At 45.6% G+C, this 15,217-nt stretch overlaps 1 protein-coding gene across 11 annotated transcripts in view; it reads right to left on the reverse strand.

The window, feature by feature from the left end:
- The window catches only part of LOC135897954 (neprilysin-1-like), a 752,274-nt gene that overhangs the window by 417,537 nt on the left and 319,520 nt on the right, over positions 1–15,217 (reverse strand). For all 11 annotated transcript variants that reach the window (XR_010563211.1, XR_010563210.1, XR_010563209.1 and 8 more), the window contains exons 13-14: positions 6,266–6,349; positions 1,179–1,340 (exon numbers count right to left, since the gene is read on the reverse strand). Coding sequence is in view for 8 of the 11 variants with exons in the window: in XM_065426667.1 (XP_065282739.1) it covers positions 1,179–1,340; positions 6,266–6,349 (246 nt within the window). In the remaining 3 variants the exon portion in view is untranslated. The remainder of the gene's footprint in view (positions 1–1,178; positions 1,341–6,265; positions 6,350–15,217) is intronic.

Raw genomic sequence — 15,217 nt, forward strand, 5'->3', positions numbered from 1 at the left:
TTTTCGCAAAGTTTGACGATTTGTTCTGAAGAGGTGGGGCATGTTTCTCAGGGATTGTGAGCTGAAACAAGTGCTACCTCCGCGCGTTTCTTTCTGACATTGGAGTCGCCCAATCACTTCCTAATTGCTGCAACAACGAGGTTCAGTATTGTTAACAAATGTTCAAGGTCATCGTAACACATCAGCTCCGTTCCAGTCAGAGACAGTTTGACATTTTCCAGTTCAGTGACCGTCTGCTTGTAGCAACTCACCATAGCATAGAGCTTGAGCTGCTCGTCGACACCTTCATCTGTGCTTCGCGCGAATGAGCGGCGTTACAGGTAGTATTGTGTAGGTCCAACGTTTGCGGAGGTCCATTTGTCGCTAACCTTTGTCAAGCTGCATTCCAAGCTGCGTCCTGAGTAGTCGGCGATAGTCCGGAAAACGGTGGCGCTGCTGAAGTTCGAGTGTTTGCGATTTCATAGAACGGTGCGTCATACGGAGCACCTCCATCACTGTCTTGTATCCATGAGAGGAGTTTATTGATATGCCACATGTAATTGCGACAGTCTCGTGCAGCCCGAGGCCCTTCGAAAATCAGCTGGCTATCCTCTTCACCGCCCATCTTGTGAGTGTGGCACTGCTTTTCGGGGCGCACACGAAAAACGCCAAAAAGAAAGTTACATTGTAGCTTCTCCTTCATGATAATCTCTTGAAGGAAAGAGGTATTCTTATATTGGGAACTATTATAAATAGGGTGCTTATCCCAGATCTCAGCATCATACATCAATAATACTAACGCAGAAGAAAACTGCTAATCGCTGCTATACTACTACTGCCTCCGTTGTTTGTACACTCGATGATGGCTTACTGAAAGGAAGCCCATGCGTTTCTTTTATTATCCTCGGGGATTTAAACATTACTGTTTCTATTAAAAAGAACCTTAATTATAATCTGATTTTGCCATGTTGAGCAGCCAAATATATTTAACTATATATAACAAGCCAACGCGGATAACTTACAACTCGGCAGGCAAAAGAACGGGCTAAGAGCACAATAAACCAGGCACCGCAAGCAGAATGCAAGATGAATTGAAAACTGAGTACGTTAGAACTTCTTAAAGCTGAACAAGAATAGACAACACTGAATGCCGTAAGCAAGATCTCTTGCTATACTAAGCAGGCAGGCGTAGTAGTTACCCATGGCATCGTCGTTTAGCGCCGCTCGAGTCTCGGAGAAAATGCTGACATCGAAAGCATCGAGGGGAACCTGAGTCCTGAGGAGCCATCCACCGCAGACATGCTCGTAGAAATCTTCGCACGGGTCCACCATAGGTAAAGCCGTATCCGAGAATCGAGACACTGTAGTAGGTACAAAAGAGTCATTGAACGTAAACTAAAACGACAAATAATACCACAAAGGCAGGTGGGACATGTTGATACTGCACATCACGCATATCACACAGTGTACACCTGGAAATGTACAGCGCACAAATCGCCACAATTTTCCCTCTTTCAAAAGTACAGATCGCGAGACACCGTGGCGGCCACGTTATCGGCAGCACAAGGCTCGCACCTGCCCTGCATTCCCTCTCACAAGAACCCATGAGAACTTTGCGTACATGCCTGTAGCATAATTGCAGTGCTGACGACACGCAGCTTGGACGTACTGCTTCTGCCACCGTCCCTGCCCGGTGTTTCTCGTTTTGCTTCTAAATACATGTCCGTTCTAGGCGTCTTCGCGGCATGATGGGGGAAATGCTGAAGAGAAACATGGGAAGCCTGGCAGGCATTGGGTGCTATGCGAGCGTAGCTTTTGCTTTCACCTTCACCTTTGTTAGGAGTACCAGGTATGGCTATGGCCGAACGCCGTGAGAAGCTAGCGCGATCGACACCGTGTACCATGTTTTAGCTCAGTTCACGTTCACCATGCACGTCCAGCATGCACACATGCTGGACGTCCACGCTTGGTTTTGCGCGGATGAGGCATTGGCGTTCAGCGTGACTATGACCAAGTGTCACGGCTGTGCCCTGGTAGTGCTGCGTGCGCATCTACGCTTGTATTTTCTGTCGTGATCAGCACTGTTGTTGCATCTGTGAAGCAGTCGCGGACCTTCAAACTGCTTAATGCACAAGTCCTACATTCCAGAACGGTGAGGTGAGCCCGGCTTTCAGCAGTGCCCTAGTGGTCTTGTGAAGTAGAGCATCATGTTAATTGAAGCTTTCTTACATTACAGTCTAGGCGCATACTATTTCTTCTAAGAAGTCATGGCAAGCGTTCGATGCTTCGGCTTAGTGGCGGCGTGTCATTACTACCTCCCCGATGTGGTTCCTGCTGCGCTTCTACAGCAACAGAGGATGTGCAGCATGTAGACAAACCGCACCTCCCACCGTTGCTGCTTTCAGTTTTATGAATAAAAACTGGCTTAGTGAACACGGGAAACGCGCCCACGTACGGTCAACGCTCCGGTGAGAGGTTACGGCGAAGCTTTGGCGAAATTGACGGCCATCAGTGTTTCCACTGAGTTTAGTAAAGCCATGAAGGGGGCTAGTTGGTGAACGTTCATGATTATATTGCGCTTAGTGTTACACTGACGATTTTAAGTGAAAGACAGGACGTAGACATACGTAGTGCAAACTACCAACTGTGTAATACTGTTAAAGAACGCGCTTATATGCAAGGAGATATGGCGCGGGCGGGGGGAGATGTAAAAAGAAATGACAAGGTGACGACATGTGATCATACTTTGGGCCAGGCATACATCGTTCACTTGCACCTGTTGGTCCTGGCAAACTCGACCTCAGCTTCATGGAGGGAGCGCGATGGACGGAGCGCTTACCCACATCTCTTTTCCTTTAGCTATCGCAAGCGCCTCCCATATTTCTCACTCCGTTTTTGTTTTTGATGTGCCAATGACTGTGGTGCTTTCTAGTAGCGGAGAGCATTTGAATTCTTTGCAGTGTGCAGCCAAGTTGTTAGGTGCTGTCAGAAGCTGGCGCGTGTATTGGTGGTCCCGTAACATATCATTTAGACAACATCCAGTTTGCCCAATGTATACTTTCCCGCAATATAGTGGGATTTTGTAAACCACTGAATTGGCACATTTCATGTACTTTTTCACGTGCTTAGTCTGGCAGACCGTACCGTTTGGATTGCCCTATTTGGATCCTGCGTTCACCCTCTGTAAGGCAACACCACGTGTTTCTTCAATTTTTCGTTTTCCTGTGTTTTTTGCCGTTTCCTGTTGGTTCTGACTTCGGGCAACATGTTTTCACCGATTTGCACCACCATAGTGTTCGAGTACCCACTGTTTCTTAAACGGCTTACTTGCAAATCGACGCAATCGATGCAAAAGCAAATGCGTGCTGACGGCTATGTAGTCCCGATTCGGCGTGCGGGCTCCGGCATCCGATATGATCCCTTTCGTCACTCTATACGCAGGATTAGCGGCCGGATATGCTCGATATATATATTTATATATATATATATATATATATATATATATATATATATATTTATTTATTTATAGAGCCGGATGGCTGCGAAGATGACCACTTTCGACTGGGACTGCGGCAATTGTGGATTCAATTCAGAAACTTCTAGTGAACGCTATAGTTCTTTGACGATGTCAATGATCGAAACCTCCTGTGACAGTGACCTTGGGAACAACCTCTGTGTTTCGATGCGTACGATCGCCCTAATTGTCTCAACCAAGTCGTTAGTCTCCAGTGCTTGAGTTTCGACGTAGTTTCTCCTCATCATATGGCCGTTGTTTTGTCTGGTCCACATGTCATACAGTATCGAGATCATTTTGGCCTCTGAAAGAAATTCGGTTATGATCTTTGGCGGTTTGCATAGGAATCCAGGTGAAGAGCTTTTTTTCATGCCACGCATCCACAATGATCTGATTTATTATCCTCATTTGGCAGGTGCACAAGTGCTGCTCACAGAGCTTCAGCCCTTTCCATGCGTACGACTCTCGTCAAGTTGTCCAAGATGGTATGAAACAGGTTCCACGTTGTAAAGGTGGTTCAGCTAGTGAAACAAGTGAACAGAAGGCACATTTGACGCATAGGCTCTTATGTGCATTTGCACCCAATTGCCTTTCTTTGTCCTCGTGATCTCCTGCTCTCAACCACCTTTAGCCGACGTGTACGAACAACTCCACATTATTACCCTTGTAAAGGTTTCCTTCATATACGTATTTTTTTCCTCAAGCAAGCAGATACTGGTGAGTAAGCGCTCGTATTGTCCTTTCCTCGGCTTAGTTTATATTGATTACGCTCCTATAGTTCATCATGGAACGTTACAAACTCGCCCGAATATTTACCTTGCTCTTGTAAAGGTGCACTCTCTATTATTAAACCCAGTTTCGGCTGCACCTGCCAAAGAAAACTGGTGATGCCGCACCTTGCAATGCCAGGTAAACTGATTAAACCCAGGGGCTCGTTTAAATACGTGATCATTTCTACGCTTACCCAACGAGAAAACTGTCCGGCCGTTCGTCCATTCGTCATGTAACACGATCGCTTTCAAGGTAGAGCCCACGGCAGAGAGCCACTTTACCTTCATGCTCCCTGTCACTTCACCGCGAATGAAGCGGCGGGAACACGGTGCTCACGGAGCTCACAGCAAGCGCCGCACTCTGCCTGTTTCGCAGACCGCTTTCAAGATGCGCGCCCACGCGTCTCTCTTTAACTCCAAGTAAGCGGCGAGAACACAGCGCGCCAAGCTATCAGTAGTCAGTACTCTCTGTCGGCATCGCACATCGCTTTCGAGATGCGACCCGCGTCGCAGCGCCAGACGTAGCCGCCGCCGCCGCAGCTCCGTTGATCGCGGTTCATAATGGGTCGACGCGGTTGGATAAGGCGTTAAAGAGCGATTACTGTTTATAATGATCAGAACGTCATGCCCGCATATGGCGCCACCACTTGCAGTACTTTGCTTGAGTCATCAATTCGCCTTACGCCACCATCGACAGCAGTTGGTGTTGCCACAGCGCTGCCGTTTGTACTGGTCGGGTCAAGTTTTATAACAGTCCTAATGGCACCGGGCTGCGTGGAGATGAGCAAGCGGCACAAAGCTTGCGCATACTTAGACAAATCCCAGAGGAATTGCTGTGTACATTTTTATGTCTCCATATTTTTTTGTGCATAGTTCTCCGTTTACTAATTAGAGCAAAGCACTACAGAGGCAAGAGAGGTACAAAACCTAAACTTGAGTACAGACGAGGAAGCGCTTACCCGTTTCCGACCGTGTTTCTTGTGTCTGTCTTACATCTGCAGCGTTGTATCCTGACCGTGCTACTCCAACTATCCAAACTGCAAGCCTTAATTAAACCCCGTGTCCCTAGGCTAATGCAGCAAGATTGGTGCAGGCCACACTGGGGCTGTCATTGCGGGGGCTGGTCTTGTCATGATCTTCCTGTGGTGCAAAAGTTCATACTCCGGCGCAATCATTCTAACCAGCTGCTGTACAGCTCGCTTGTCCAGGGCGATGCTGCCACAGTGTACACTGCTGGTACATTTCGCATGCCTGGGAGCGGGTGCCCGATGCGCCTTCACCAGATGTGACGTTGTAGTGACGGTAAAGAACCAGCCAGTTGCAAAAGTGTGAGCAACCGTTTTAACCCTTTATTATGCAAACTTGTGCAGTAGAAGCTTCATGTGGGCGAGTTGGTTTTGGATACTTCAAGAAAAGAGCGCTACGAAGACGCGGACTATAGAAAAACATGTACGACGGACAAGGTGCTTTTCAGTGCCTTGTCCGTCGTACATGTTGCTCTTTTAGTCCGCGTCTTCGTAGCGCTCTTTTCTTCAAGTAAGCGAACTTGTGCCCAATTATGACTGCTGGCACTGGAAACAATGCAGATGAGGCGAGTACAGCCTTCAACTGCCGAAATCTGACCTAAGCGCGTCGTTTTATTTTGGCGCGGCACGTCGCGCATTCTAGTTTATTCGGTGGTGCTCCCGTGCCTTCGAAAATGCAGAACGCTACTTGCGTCGAACTTGCGTTCATATAAGACAGTTTCCTCGCTATAGAGTAGGCGACAACTTTGTAGAGAGTGCCGAAACAAAACGCATCCCTGGTGCCAAGCGATGAAGTTGTAACTGTCGATATAACGCACCCGCCAATGACATACACCTGAAGTACTTTAAGTCATCTTCACGGAAAGGGAGCTCACACGCACTTATCAAATATGTGCGGTCAGCTTCAACAGTTAGCGCTAATCTGAAGTTACTTCGTGAACTTATCTTAAGTTATTTGGACAGCCTTGAACACTTACCAAAGTCTTTGCAGCCGTCTGAGATGCAGCTTGTTGTCTCGTTGATCATGTATATGTTCGGGAACGATGGTGGATTTCTGCAACCTACATATAGAAGAAAAGCTTACAATGTGATACTTAGGTCACACAATGGGCCTCTTCGATTATGCAGTCCCGGAATGTCCGCAAACAGTCTCTGTCTTCGGGTCTGACTAGCCCTGACAGAAGAGCACGTCACAGCCACGTGATCTAGCTGTCGGAGATTGTCCGAGGCTTCTTTCGCTCGAAAGCTCCACGACCGTAATAAAGCTTGAGGGCATGGAACGCGTTCGCAAGGACCAGTTAACGTCGCCCTCTCGATATTCATTTTCCTTTACCACTGCATATAAGCTAGCTCGTTGCCTGCTGAATTTATCCGTAATTCTAACACGGACACTAAGCAAAATTGCGGTCGTGCTACTGTCGCTGCTCACGCAGAAAACATCCGCCGGTATCCTGTAAGCTCGTGAGACCGTCTACTAAACGCCCGACGCGTATCTAGAACAGAGCACAGGTACACCTTCTGCTAATCCTGCATGCACGTCAAAAAGCAAACGCGTGAACTTGGCAACAGAAAGGATCAACTTACTATATGTATAAGCCAACAGCAATCGGCGAAGCTCGGTATATGTACCAGCCCAGCTACCGTCATGAAATAGCCACATGCAATATAATGTACTTCCCCGCACACGAGTTTCACTCACCTGAAAAGCGAAATCTACTACGGATTTAGCAATGAACCTGGCAAATTTCGCGAAATACAGCAAGAGCAAGCACGTGCGCCTGCTCGCTGTACTTTTTCACTGAAAAACACGAAGGCTAAAGCTACAGCAATTAGACCGCTCGGGAAAACTCGCATGATGGCACGCAAATCACTGATGCAACAGAAACAATAACCGAATGCTCAGTACTTGCCGTCTCGAACGCGAAAAGTATGCAGAAGGGCCCGGCATCTTTCAGACCATGGCATCAGACGCCACGCGCCTCTTTTTAGGACAGCCATCGTCTGCTGGCTGCTTCCGATCATGCGAGCAAAAATATGCTGAGAGCCGCGTCAGTCCGCGGACAGCCCCTGAATACCGCTCCGTGAAAAATGAACGCTATTATGGCAGCCATCTTTAGACTCGTGGGCGGAGCTTCCGAAGCTGTTCAGTAAAATAGAACGCTGCACAGCAGCAGTAAGCAGTCCGGGAATGTCCGGGAATGATAATCGAAGAGTCCCAATATAACATTAACCTGATGAGTTAACAGACACTAACAAAAATGTAGCACAGAATGGTTAAAGAAGTTGCGAAGGAAGGCAGCAGTCGGTGACCATAACACAAGCGAAAATTTTAGGAAGCGCTTTCGCAATTGCAGTGTCTCAGAATTTGTGGGCCAGCGCTCTCATTTATCCACCAAAACGTCCTAAAAGAGTTTCAGGAAATGTGCCGCCTGTGCTTCAGGGTGGGCAGATGAGAGTGGTTCGGCAGCCCTGTCAACAGCACGACGTGCTAAAACCACCATTTTTTCACCGCTGCAGGCTTTCCTAGCATGGTGTGGTTACAAGAGGTGACGAAGACAGACAAGTAGACCAGCGCGCAGGCGTACTTCAGTCAACCGTGGTTCCCTATCAGGCCGCTTCCAGCGTGGCAGGGACTTCTGCATACCCATATAAGTAGCACGGATTCCCGGCGATTCATCAGAGTGGTTCGGCAGCCGTGTCAACAGCACGACGTGCTAAAACCAACGTTTTTTCACCGCTGCAGGCTTTCCTAGCCTGGTGTGGTTACAAGAGGTGACGAAGACAGACAAGTAGACCAGCGCGCAGGCGTACTTCAGTCAACCGTGGTTCCCTATCAGGGCGCTTCCAGCGTGGCAGGGCCTTCTGCAGACCCATATAAGTAGCACGGATTCCCGGCGATTCATCAGAGTGGTTCGGCAGCCGTGTCAACAGCACGACATGCTAAAACCACCGTTTTTTCACCGCTGCAGGCTTTCCTAGCATGGTGTGGTTACAAGAGGTGACGAAGACAGACAAGTAGACCAGCGCGCAGGCGTACTTCAGTCAACCGTGGTTCCCTATCAGGCCGCTTCCAGCGTGGCAGGGTCTTCTGCATACCCATATAAGTAGCACGGATTCCCGGCGATTCATCAGAGTGGTTCGGCAGCCGTGTCAACAGCACCACGTGCTACAACCACCGTTTTTTCACCGCTGCAGGCTTTCCTAGCATGGTGTGGTTACAAGAGGTGACGAAGACAGACAAGTAGACCAGCGCGCAGGCGTACTTCAGTCAACCGTGGTTCCCTATCAGGGCGCTTCCAGCGTGGCAGGGCCTTCTGCAGACCCATATAAGTAGCACGGATTCCCGGCGATTCATCAGAGTGGTTCGGCAGCCGTGTCAACAGCACGACATGCTAAAACCACCGTTTTTTCACCGCTGCAGGCTTTCCTAGCATGGTGTGGTTACAAGAGGTGACGAAGACAGACAAGTAGACCAGCGCGCAGGCGTACTTCAGTCAACCGTGGTTCCCCATCAGGGCGCTTCCAGCGTGGCAGGGCCTTCTGCATACCCATATAAGTAGCACGGATTCCCGGCGATTCATCAGAGTGGTTCGGCAGCCGTGTCAACAGCACGACGTGCTAAAACCACCGTTTTTTCACCGCTGCAGGCTTTCCTAGCATGGTGTGGTTACAAGAGGTGACGAAGACAGACAAGTAGACCAGCGCGCAGGCGTACTTCAGTCAACCGTGGTTCCCTATCAGGGCGCTTCCAGCGTGGCAGGGCCTTCTGCAGACCCATATAAGTAGCACGGATTCCTGGCTATTCATCAGAGTGGTTCGGCAGCCGTGTCAACAGCACGACGTGCTAAAACCACCGTTTTTTCACTGTTGCAGGTGGGCCAACGGCCGTTTTTTACTGTTTCTATTTAGAATATTGCGGCTGCTGAACTGCTCTCTGTTGCCGTATTACACCCTTGTTCGATGTGTGCTGTTCGTTATGTTTAGTTGGTATTTTGCTTTGCATCATGGAAAGTGGAAAGAGTGACGCTTTCGAACAATTCACTCAGTCTATTGGAGACAAACCACCTGGATCTCTAAAGGAAGTTGTTAAGACTATGGTGGAAATGACCGCGAAATTTGCGGAAGTTTTGTCAGAATTAAAAGCAGAAATGAAAAATATCGACCGATCAAACAACAGCATAAAAGCAAAGCTGAATTCAGTTGCAGCTTCAATGGGCTTTATTAATAGTAACATTGAAGAGTTCAAGCGACAAATTGTAAACCTTCGACAAGAACTTTCTCAGGTGCAGAAACAAAGCCTGATTTGTCAAACAGAAAACAAGCGGCTGGACAAAGAACTTAAAGAAACACCACGGCAACTGACTGAATTGAAACAGTACAGTCGTAGAAATAATCTTGAATTGACAGGTATCCCCTGCACTGAAAATGATGTTCTTGACAAAGCAATGCAAAGGATTGCAACATTCTTGAACGTTGATCTTGTTGATGGAGACATTGATGCTATTCATCGTGTGCGCACAAAGGGTGATGAACCAGCCAATGTCATTGTCAGGTTTAATGCACGCCGAAAGCGCGACATGATCCTACAAGCAGCAAGAAAAAAACGACCAAGAGCAATGCTTGGCGCGGGAAAATCTCGACCGCTGTACGTGAATGAACATCTATGCCCCGAATATAAGGCGCTACTCGCCAAGGCCATCCATATGAAGCGAGAGCACAAGTGGAAATTCGCCTGGGTATCTGATGGCACAGTACTTATGCAGAAGACGGATAATTCTAGGTTCATCAGCCTTAAAGTGCAGAAGATTTAGCCCAAATTGTGTGATTCCGTATATTTCGGTAGCCTGACAGATACAATCTTTAAATCAAGATGGCTTACACATCAAAGCAAATGGATTACCTTTGTTTGAACAAATATGTGACCATTTCTCATTATAGCACACGCAGTTTAAGAAAAAACGTAAAGCTCTTGACCTGATTTTTTTCGTTGCCTAATTTCCTGTATGACGTCATTGCAACAAGTGAAACTTGGCTTTTGAATGATGAAATCGTAGATATGTCAGGGATATGCACGCCATCTTGTGTCACGTTATTGTCGGGGCGGTGTCGCCCTTTTTGTGAGAAATAATCTTCACTTTACAATACTGCCTTCGATTACATTCTCTTCCTGCGTTATTGAAGTACTGTTTGTGAAAATAGAAACCGGTTATATCGTAGGCGTGGTCTATCGACCTCCCAACGCGAGCCTTGGCAGTTTTCTTGATAAAATGCAATCAATTTTATCTCGCTTACGAAACTGCCAAGCTACGCAGGTTTCAATCGTCGGTGACGTGAACATCGATATACTTAATCGAATACACAAGGATTATTCTTATCTCCTTAAATCATTTAATTTCCGAAATTTGGTATGTCAACCGACGCGTGTAACAAGCACTACGGCTACTCTAATTGATCACGCATTGACGAACATCGAGTCTGGAATTCATAGTGGAGTGTACAGTCTACCTCTTTCAGACCATTTGCCTATCTTCACGGCATTTAACAGCCAAAGTGTAACGTATAAGGATGACGGGAGGCTTATAACCAGATTAGATTATAGGAAGCTCAGAGATAAAATCCAGGAGGCCGACTTTGAACAAGTGTACAATAATAATGTACACATACAGTTTTCCAATTTTATTAGCTTAATTAGCCGTTTGATAAATGAGTGTAGCAGTACATATACTCGACATTCTTATAATCAGCCTATCTGTCCATGGATGACGACACAAATTTTGGAAATACTTAAAACAATAGAATGCTGGTACAACGACTGGAGGCATAATAGGAGTAATGCTTACCGCTTTGGTCAGTACAGGACATTTCGCAACAAAGCGGTGTCAATGATGAGAGTCCGAAAGAGATATTCAAATTCCAAACGTATCAGTCAAGCTGCCGGCGACTCCAAACAACTGTGGCGGATAGTAAACGAGGTTACCGGTAAAAAGACAAAAAAGTGTGCTTATTCTCCCACTGTTGGTGCAGACACTGTCGAAGAATTCAACACCTGTTTAACTACTGTAGGTCCAGCACTAGCCACTCAACTACCACAGGTAAATAGTGAAGCTCCTCTCTCTCCTAATCCAGTTGTAAATTCGTTTATTCTAGAAGAGATAGAGCTCAGTGACATCGTTTCAAACGTAATAAATACACCAAACAATAAAGCGTCAGGACCCGACGGCATTTCTGTAAGGGTGTTAAAGAAAAATATTGATATATTAGGCCGAATTTTGTGTCGAATGTTCAATCACTCTATTACTCAAGCAATATATCCAAATTCTCTAAAAAATGCCAGTCATTCCGATACATAAAGAAGGTGATCCGTCTGACCCTTTAAATTATAGGCCAGTCTCGGTTTTAAGTATAATCAGTACTGTTTTTGACGAAATTTTCTCGAATCGGATGAAAATATTCATTGATCAGTACAATGTGCTCTGCCGTCAGCAACATGGCTTCAGACCTCGTTTCTCAACACCTACTGCAGTCTTCACGTTAACGCAAAAGCTCAACATAGCTTTACAATTAAATAAACTAGTAGCTGTCGTCTTTTTAGATTTAAAGAAAGCATTCGATACAGTGAATCATTCCACCTTATTGGACAAACTTAAACATTGTGGGTTTCGAGGCAATGTATTTGACTTTTTATCAAGTTATATGCACGATCAATCTCAGGTCGTGAAAATCAATAACATAACTTCTTCAAAACAAAATATTGTTACTGGAGTCCCTCAAGGCTCCGCATTAGGTCCGCTTCTTCTTTCTTTGTATATACATGACCTGCCACAAATTATAGACTCTGCAGAAATATTGATGTACGCAGACGACACATGTATTGTAGTAAGTGCGGATAATATTGCAGAACTTAGTCATAAGGTAAATGTAGAATTAAATAGAATTTCCGACTGCGTTCTTGGCTAACAAATGAGCAATTAACAGAAAGAAAACAAAATATATTGTTCTTCATTCACGCTTCAACATTGTAGATACTACACCTTTGCACATACATATAAATAGCATCCCATTGGATCCGATAAGTTCTCACAAATACCTTGTGGTAATTTTTGATAAGCACCTGCGATGGGAAGATTACATAAACAGTGTGTGCTCTAGATTGTCATCTGGTTGCTACGGCTTAATTCTAGCCCGCGAGTACTTTGACACCTCAGTCTTATGACTTATGTATTTTGCTTTTATTGAAAGTCACTCAAGGTATTGCATAGACTCGTAGGGATGGGCCTGTAAAACCATATTAAATCTGATTATTAGGCTCCAAAAACGCGCAACAAGAATTATATCTCATTTTAAGAATTACGATCACACGGCCCCATTATTCCACGAATATCGCATATTACCATTTGACTATTTACGTCAGCAGAGCATTTCATTGTGTGTTTATAGGGTTGTTAGATTCAGCCACGAATTAAGCTCATCCATATTTTACTCGTATTCGCGATGTACAAGAAATGTAACTGCAGGTCATTTTAATCTCGCCCCGTGTAGCAATATATACGGAGAGTGTATGTTACAGTTCACAGGCATTAAAACCTGGAACGGACTCCCAGCGGGAGTCATTAATTCCTCAAACTTCCCTAGTGCCCTGAAACAATATTCTCTTTCTTTGTTAAAGACAGAGTAAATAATCTATTTCTTGATAGATCTGTACAAAGCAAGAAGAATTAAATTTTTTAGATTATTTTCTGAATATTCCATGTAATTAATATGACGCGATTGTGTTCTTTTGTTATACATTGAAATGTCTTATGCTCTCGTTTTTCTTATTATATACGTATTTAATTTCATTAATTGTATGCTTTATCAACCAGTTCAGTACTAATCGATATTGGCTGCAATTTTTGTGGGATACGTAAAAGAAATTGACATCATAGTACACATCTTTACACTGCGATATGTATTCTCCTGTATTTGAACTGTGCCCCTTACACTGTTATTTGGTACTCTGCTGTATTCACTTCCTTTTAGTTGACTTGTGAATCAACAACTAACACTTTTGTATATACAGTTGCTGTTGCTCTTTTTTATTCCTGCTCTGCTAGGATTTCCTTTATATATATATATATATATATATATATATATATATATATATATATATATATACATTTTGTATCGGACCTTCGACTAGTCTTCGGCTACAGGTCCGACAAATGAATAAAGGGAAAATCAGACATCCACCCGTTCGTAGCAATTGCTACAAGAGAAACCCATACGGTTGTCGACCCAGTGTTGTCGACAAATTCGACTTCGCCCTGCCATCTGCCAGCTGCCTGGTTAGCTCAGATGGTAGAGCGGCTGCCCCGGAAAGGCGGTGGTCCCGGGTTCAAGTCCCGGACCAGCACGAAGTTTTCTTCAACTTTCAGGCTTTTCTTTCCAGGAAACCGTATGGGTTTCCCTTGTAGCCATTGCAACGAACAGGTGGATGTCTGCTTTTCCCTTTATTCATTACTCCTCTCCACCTTGCGAGTTTCCGCAGAACTACTACGTCAGGTCTGACAAGTGATTGTTACTTGAGTATAATAACCTGTAAAAAAAATAAACATCTTTCTAAAGGTAAATATACCTCGTAGCTAAGCTTCCATTCGAGCCCATACGCTCAAAACATGGCGGTTCATCGTCGGTTCATGGGGCTTGGCGCCATCTTTATGTGGAGCGAACACTTCCGGCGGAAGAAAAGATAATATGGCGCCATATCCGTTAAAAACAGAAGTGAGGTTGTTTTGTTTTTGAAGGCGCGAAATTTGTTTTATTGGCCTGCCTTTAGAGCTATCTATTCAAATGCCCCTCCATTCGACATGGTGGGCGCTTTGAGCTTTCAGAGCGGAAAGCGATGCAGGAAAAGCCAGCCGTACGGTTGTCGAACCGCACCCCTGAACTAAACATACTTTCTTTGGAGGCCGACGAAAGCTTTAGGTGTAGAGTGCTGATTACATCGTGGGATGCCAATTGAGCCCGTCGGCCAGCGCAGTCACACGAAAAGAACTACACAATTATCTGGCGGTCGTAACTCGCTACTTTGGCTGAACAGGTTAAGGAGCGATGAAGCTACCCGCGTCACCAAATTCAGAAATATTTCGACAAGCCAAAATGCACAACCTGTGAGGGGGGCACGTTTGAACAGGTGAACATTACGGGCGCGCCTTCCTGCCCATTTCAAGAGGTGCATTACATTGCAAGAAATAGCGGCGCCAACGCCCCCTGTAACGGTGGGCGCTGAAAAAAAAAGTATTTATTAGTAATAATAAAATTGAATGAACTTGTATTTTCTTAACTTGTCAGAAATATATAACATTGACCAGGTATTTTATTTTCGTTGAATGGATCTAACAATGTCTCGCTTGAATTAAAAAAAACGCCTTTTTTCTTTCCCAATGTTTGTTCCCTCCAAACACAGTCGCGCTTCGATCGCTGCTCCCATAACCACCCTTGCTGATGTCGGTGCCAATTTCACTGAACCGCGTTTCGCCCGAAGCTTCGCGACCTATTCGGAACGAACTTGGGTGGGGCGTCGGTGCCACCAGCACTAGAAAAAACATAGAAAAATGTTCAAGTTTAGTCTTGCAGTTGCAGTCTCCAAACATGTGCTCTTGGCTACAGCCCACAAGATCGCAGAGAAAGCGCCAAGCCAGGAGAGGCACCAATGCCTTTAGGATTGTGTGGATGTGATATGTCGTGCATCGCAGCACGCGGTTCATAGTCTTTTGGTTCTTCGCAACGTATCGAAGTAATTGAATAATGCATTCCTCGAACTATTACAGTGTGACAAAGAAGGCAGTTTTGCTGTACTTCCAGTGTCACTGTTCAAAGAAAAAGCAGGTTTAGCCAAAGCGAAGTACTCCAAGCTCGATGACACCGCCCCTTCTAAGGTGAAGTCCTAG

Source organism: Dermacentor albipictus, chromosome 2 (genome assembly GCF_038994185.2).
Source record: "Dermacentor albipictus isolate Rhodes 1998 colony chromosome 2, USDA_Dalb.pri_finalv2, whole genome shotgun sequence".
NCBI classification, from domain to species: Eukaryota; Metazoa; Arthropoda; class Arachnida; order Ixodida; family Ixodidae; genus Dermacentor; species Dermacentor albipictus.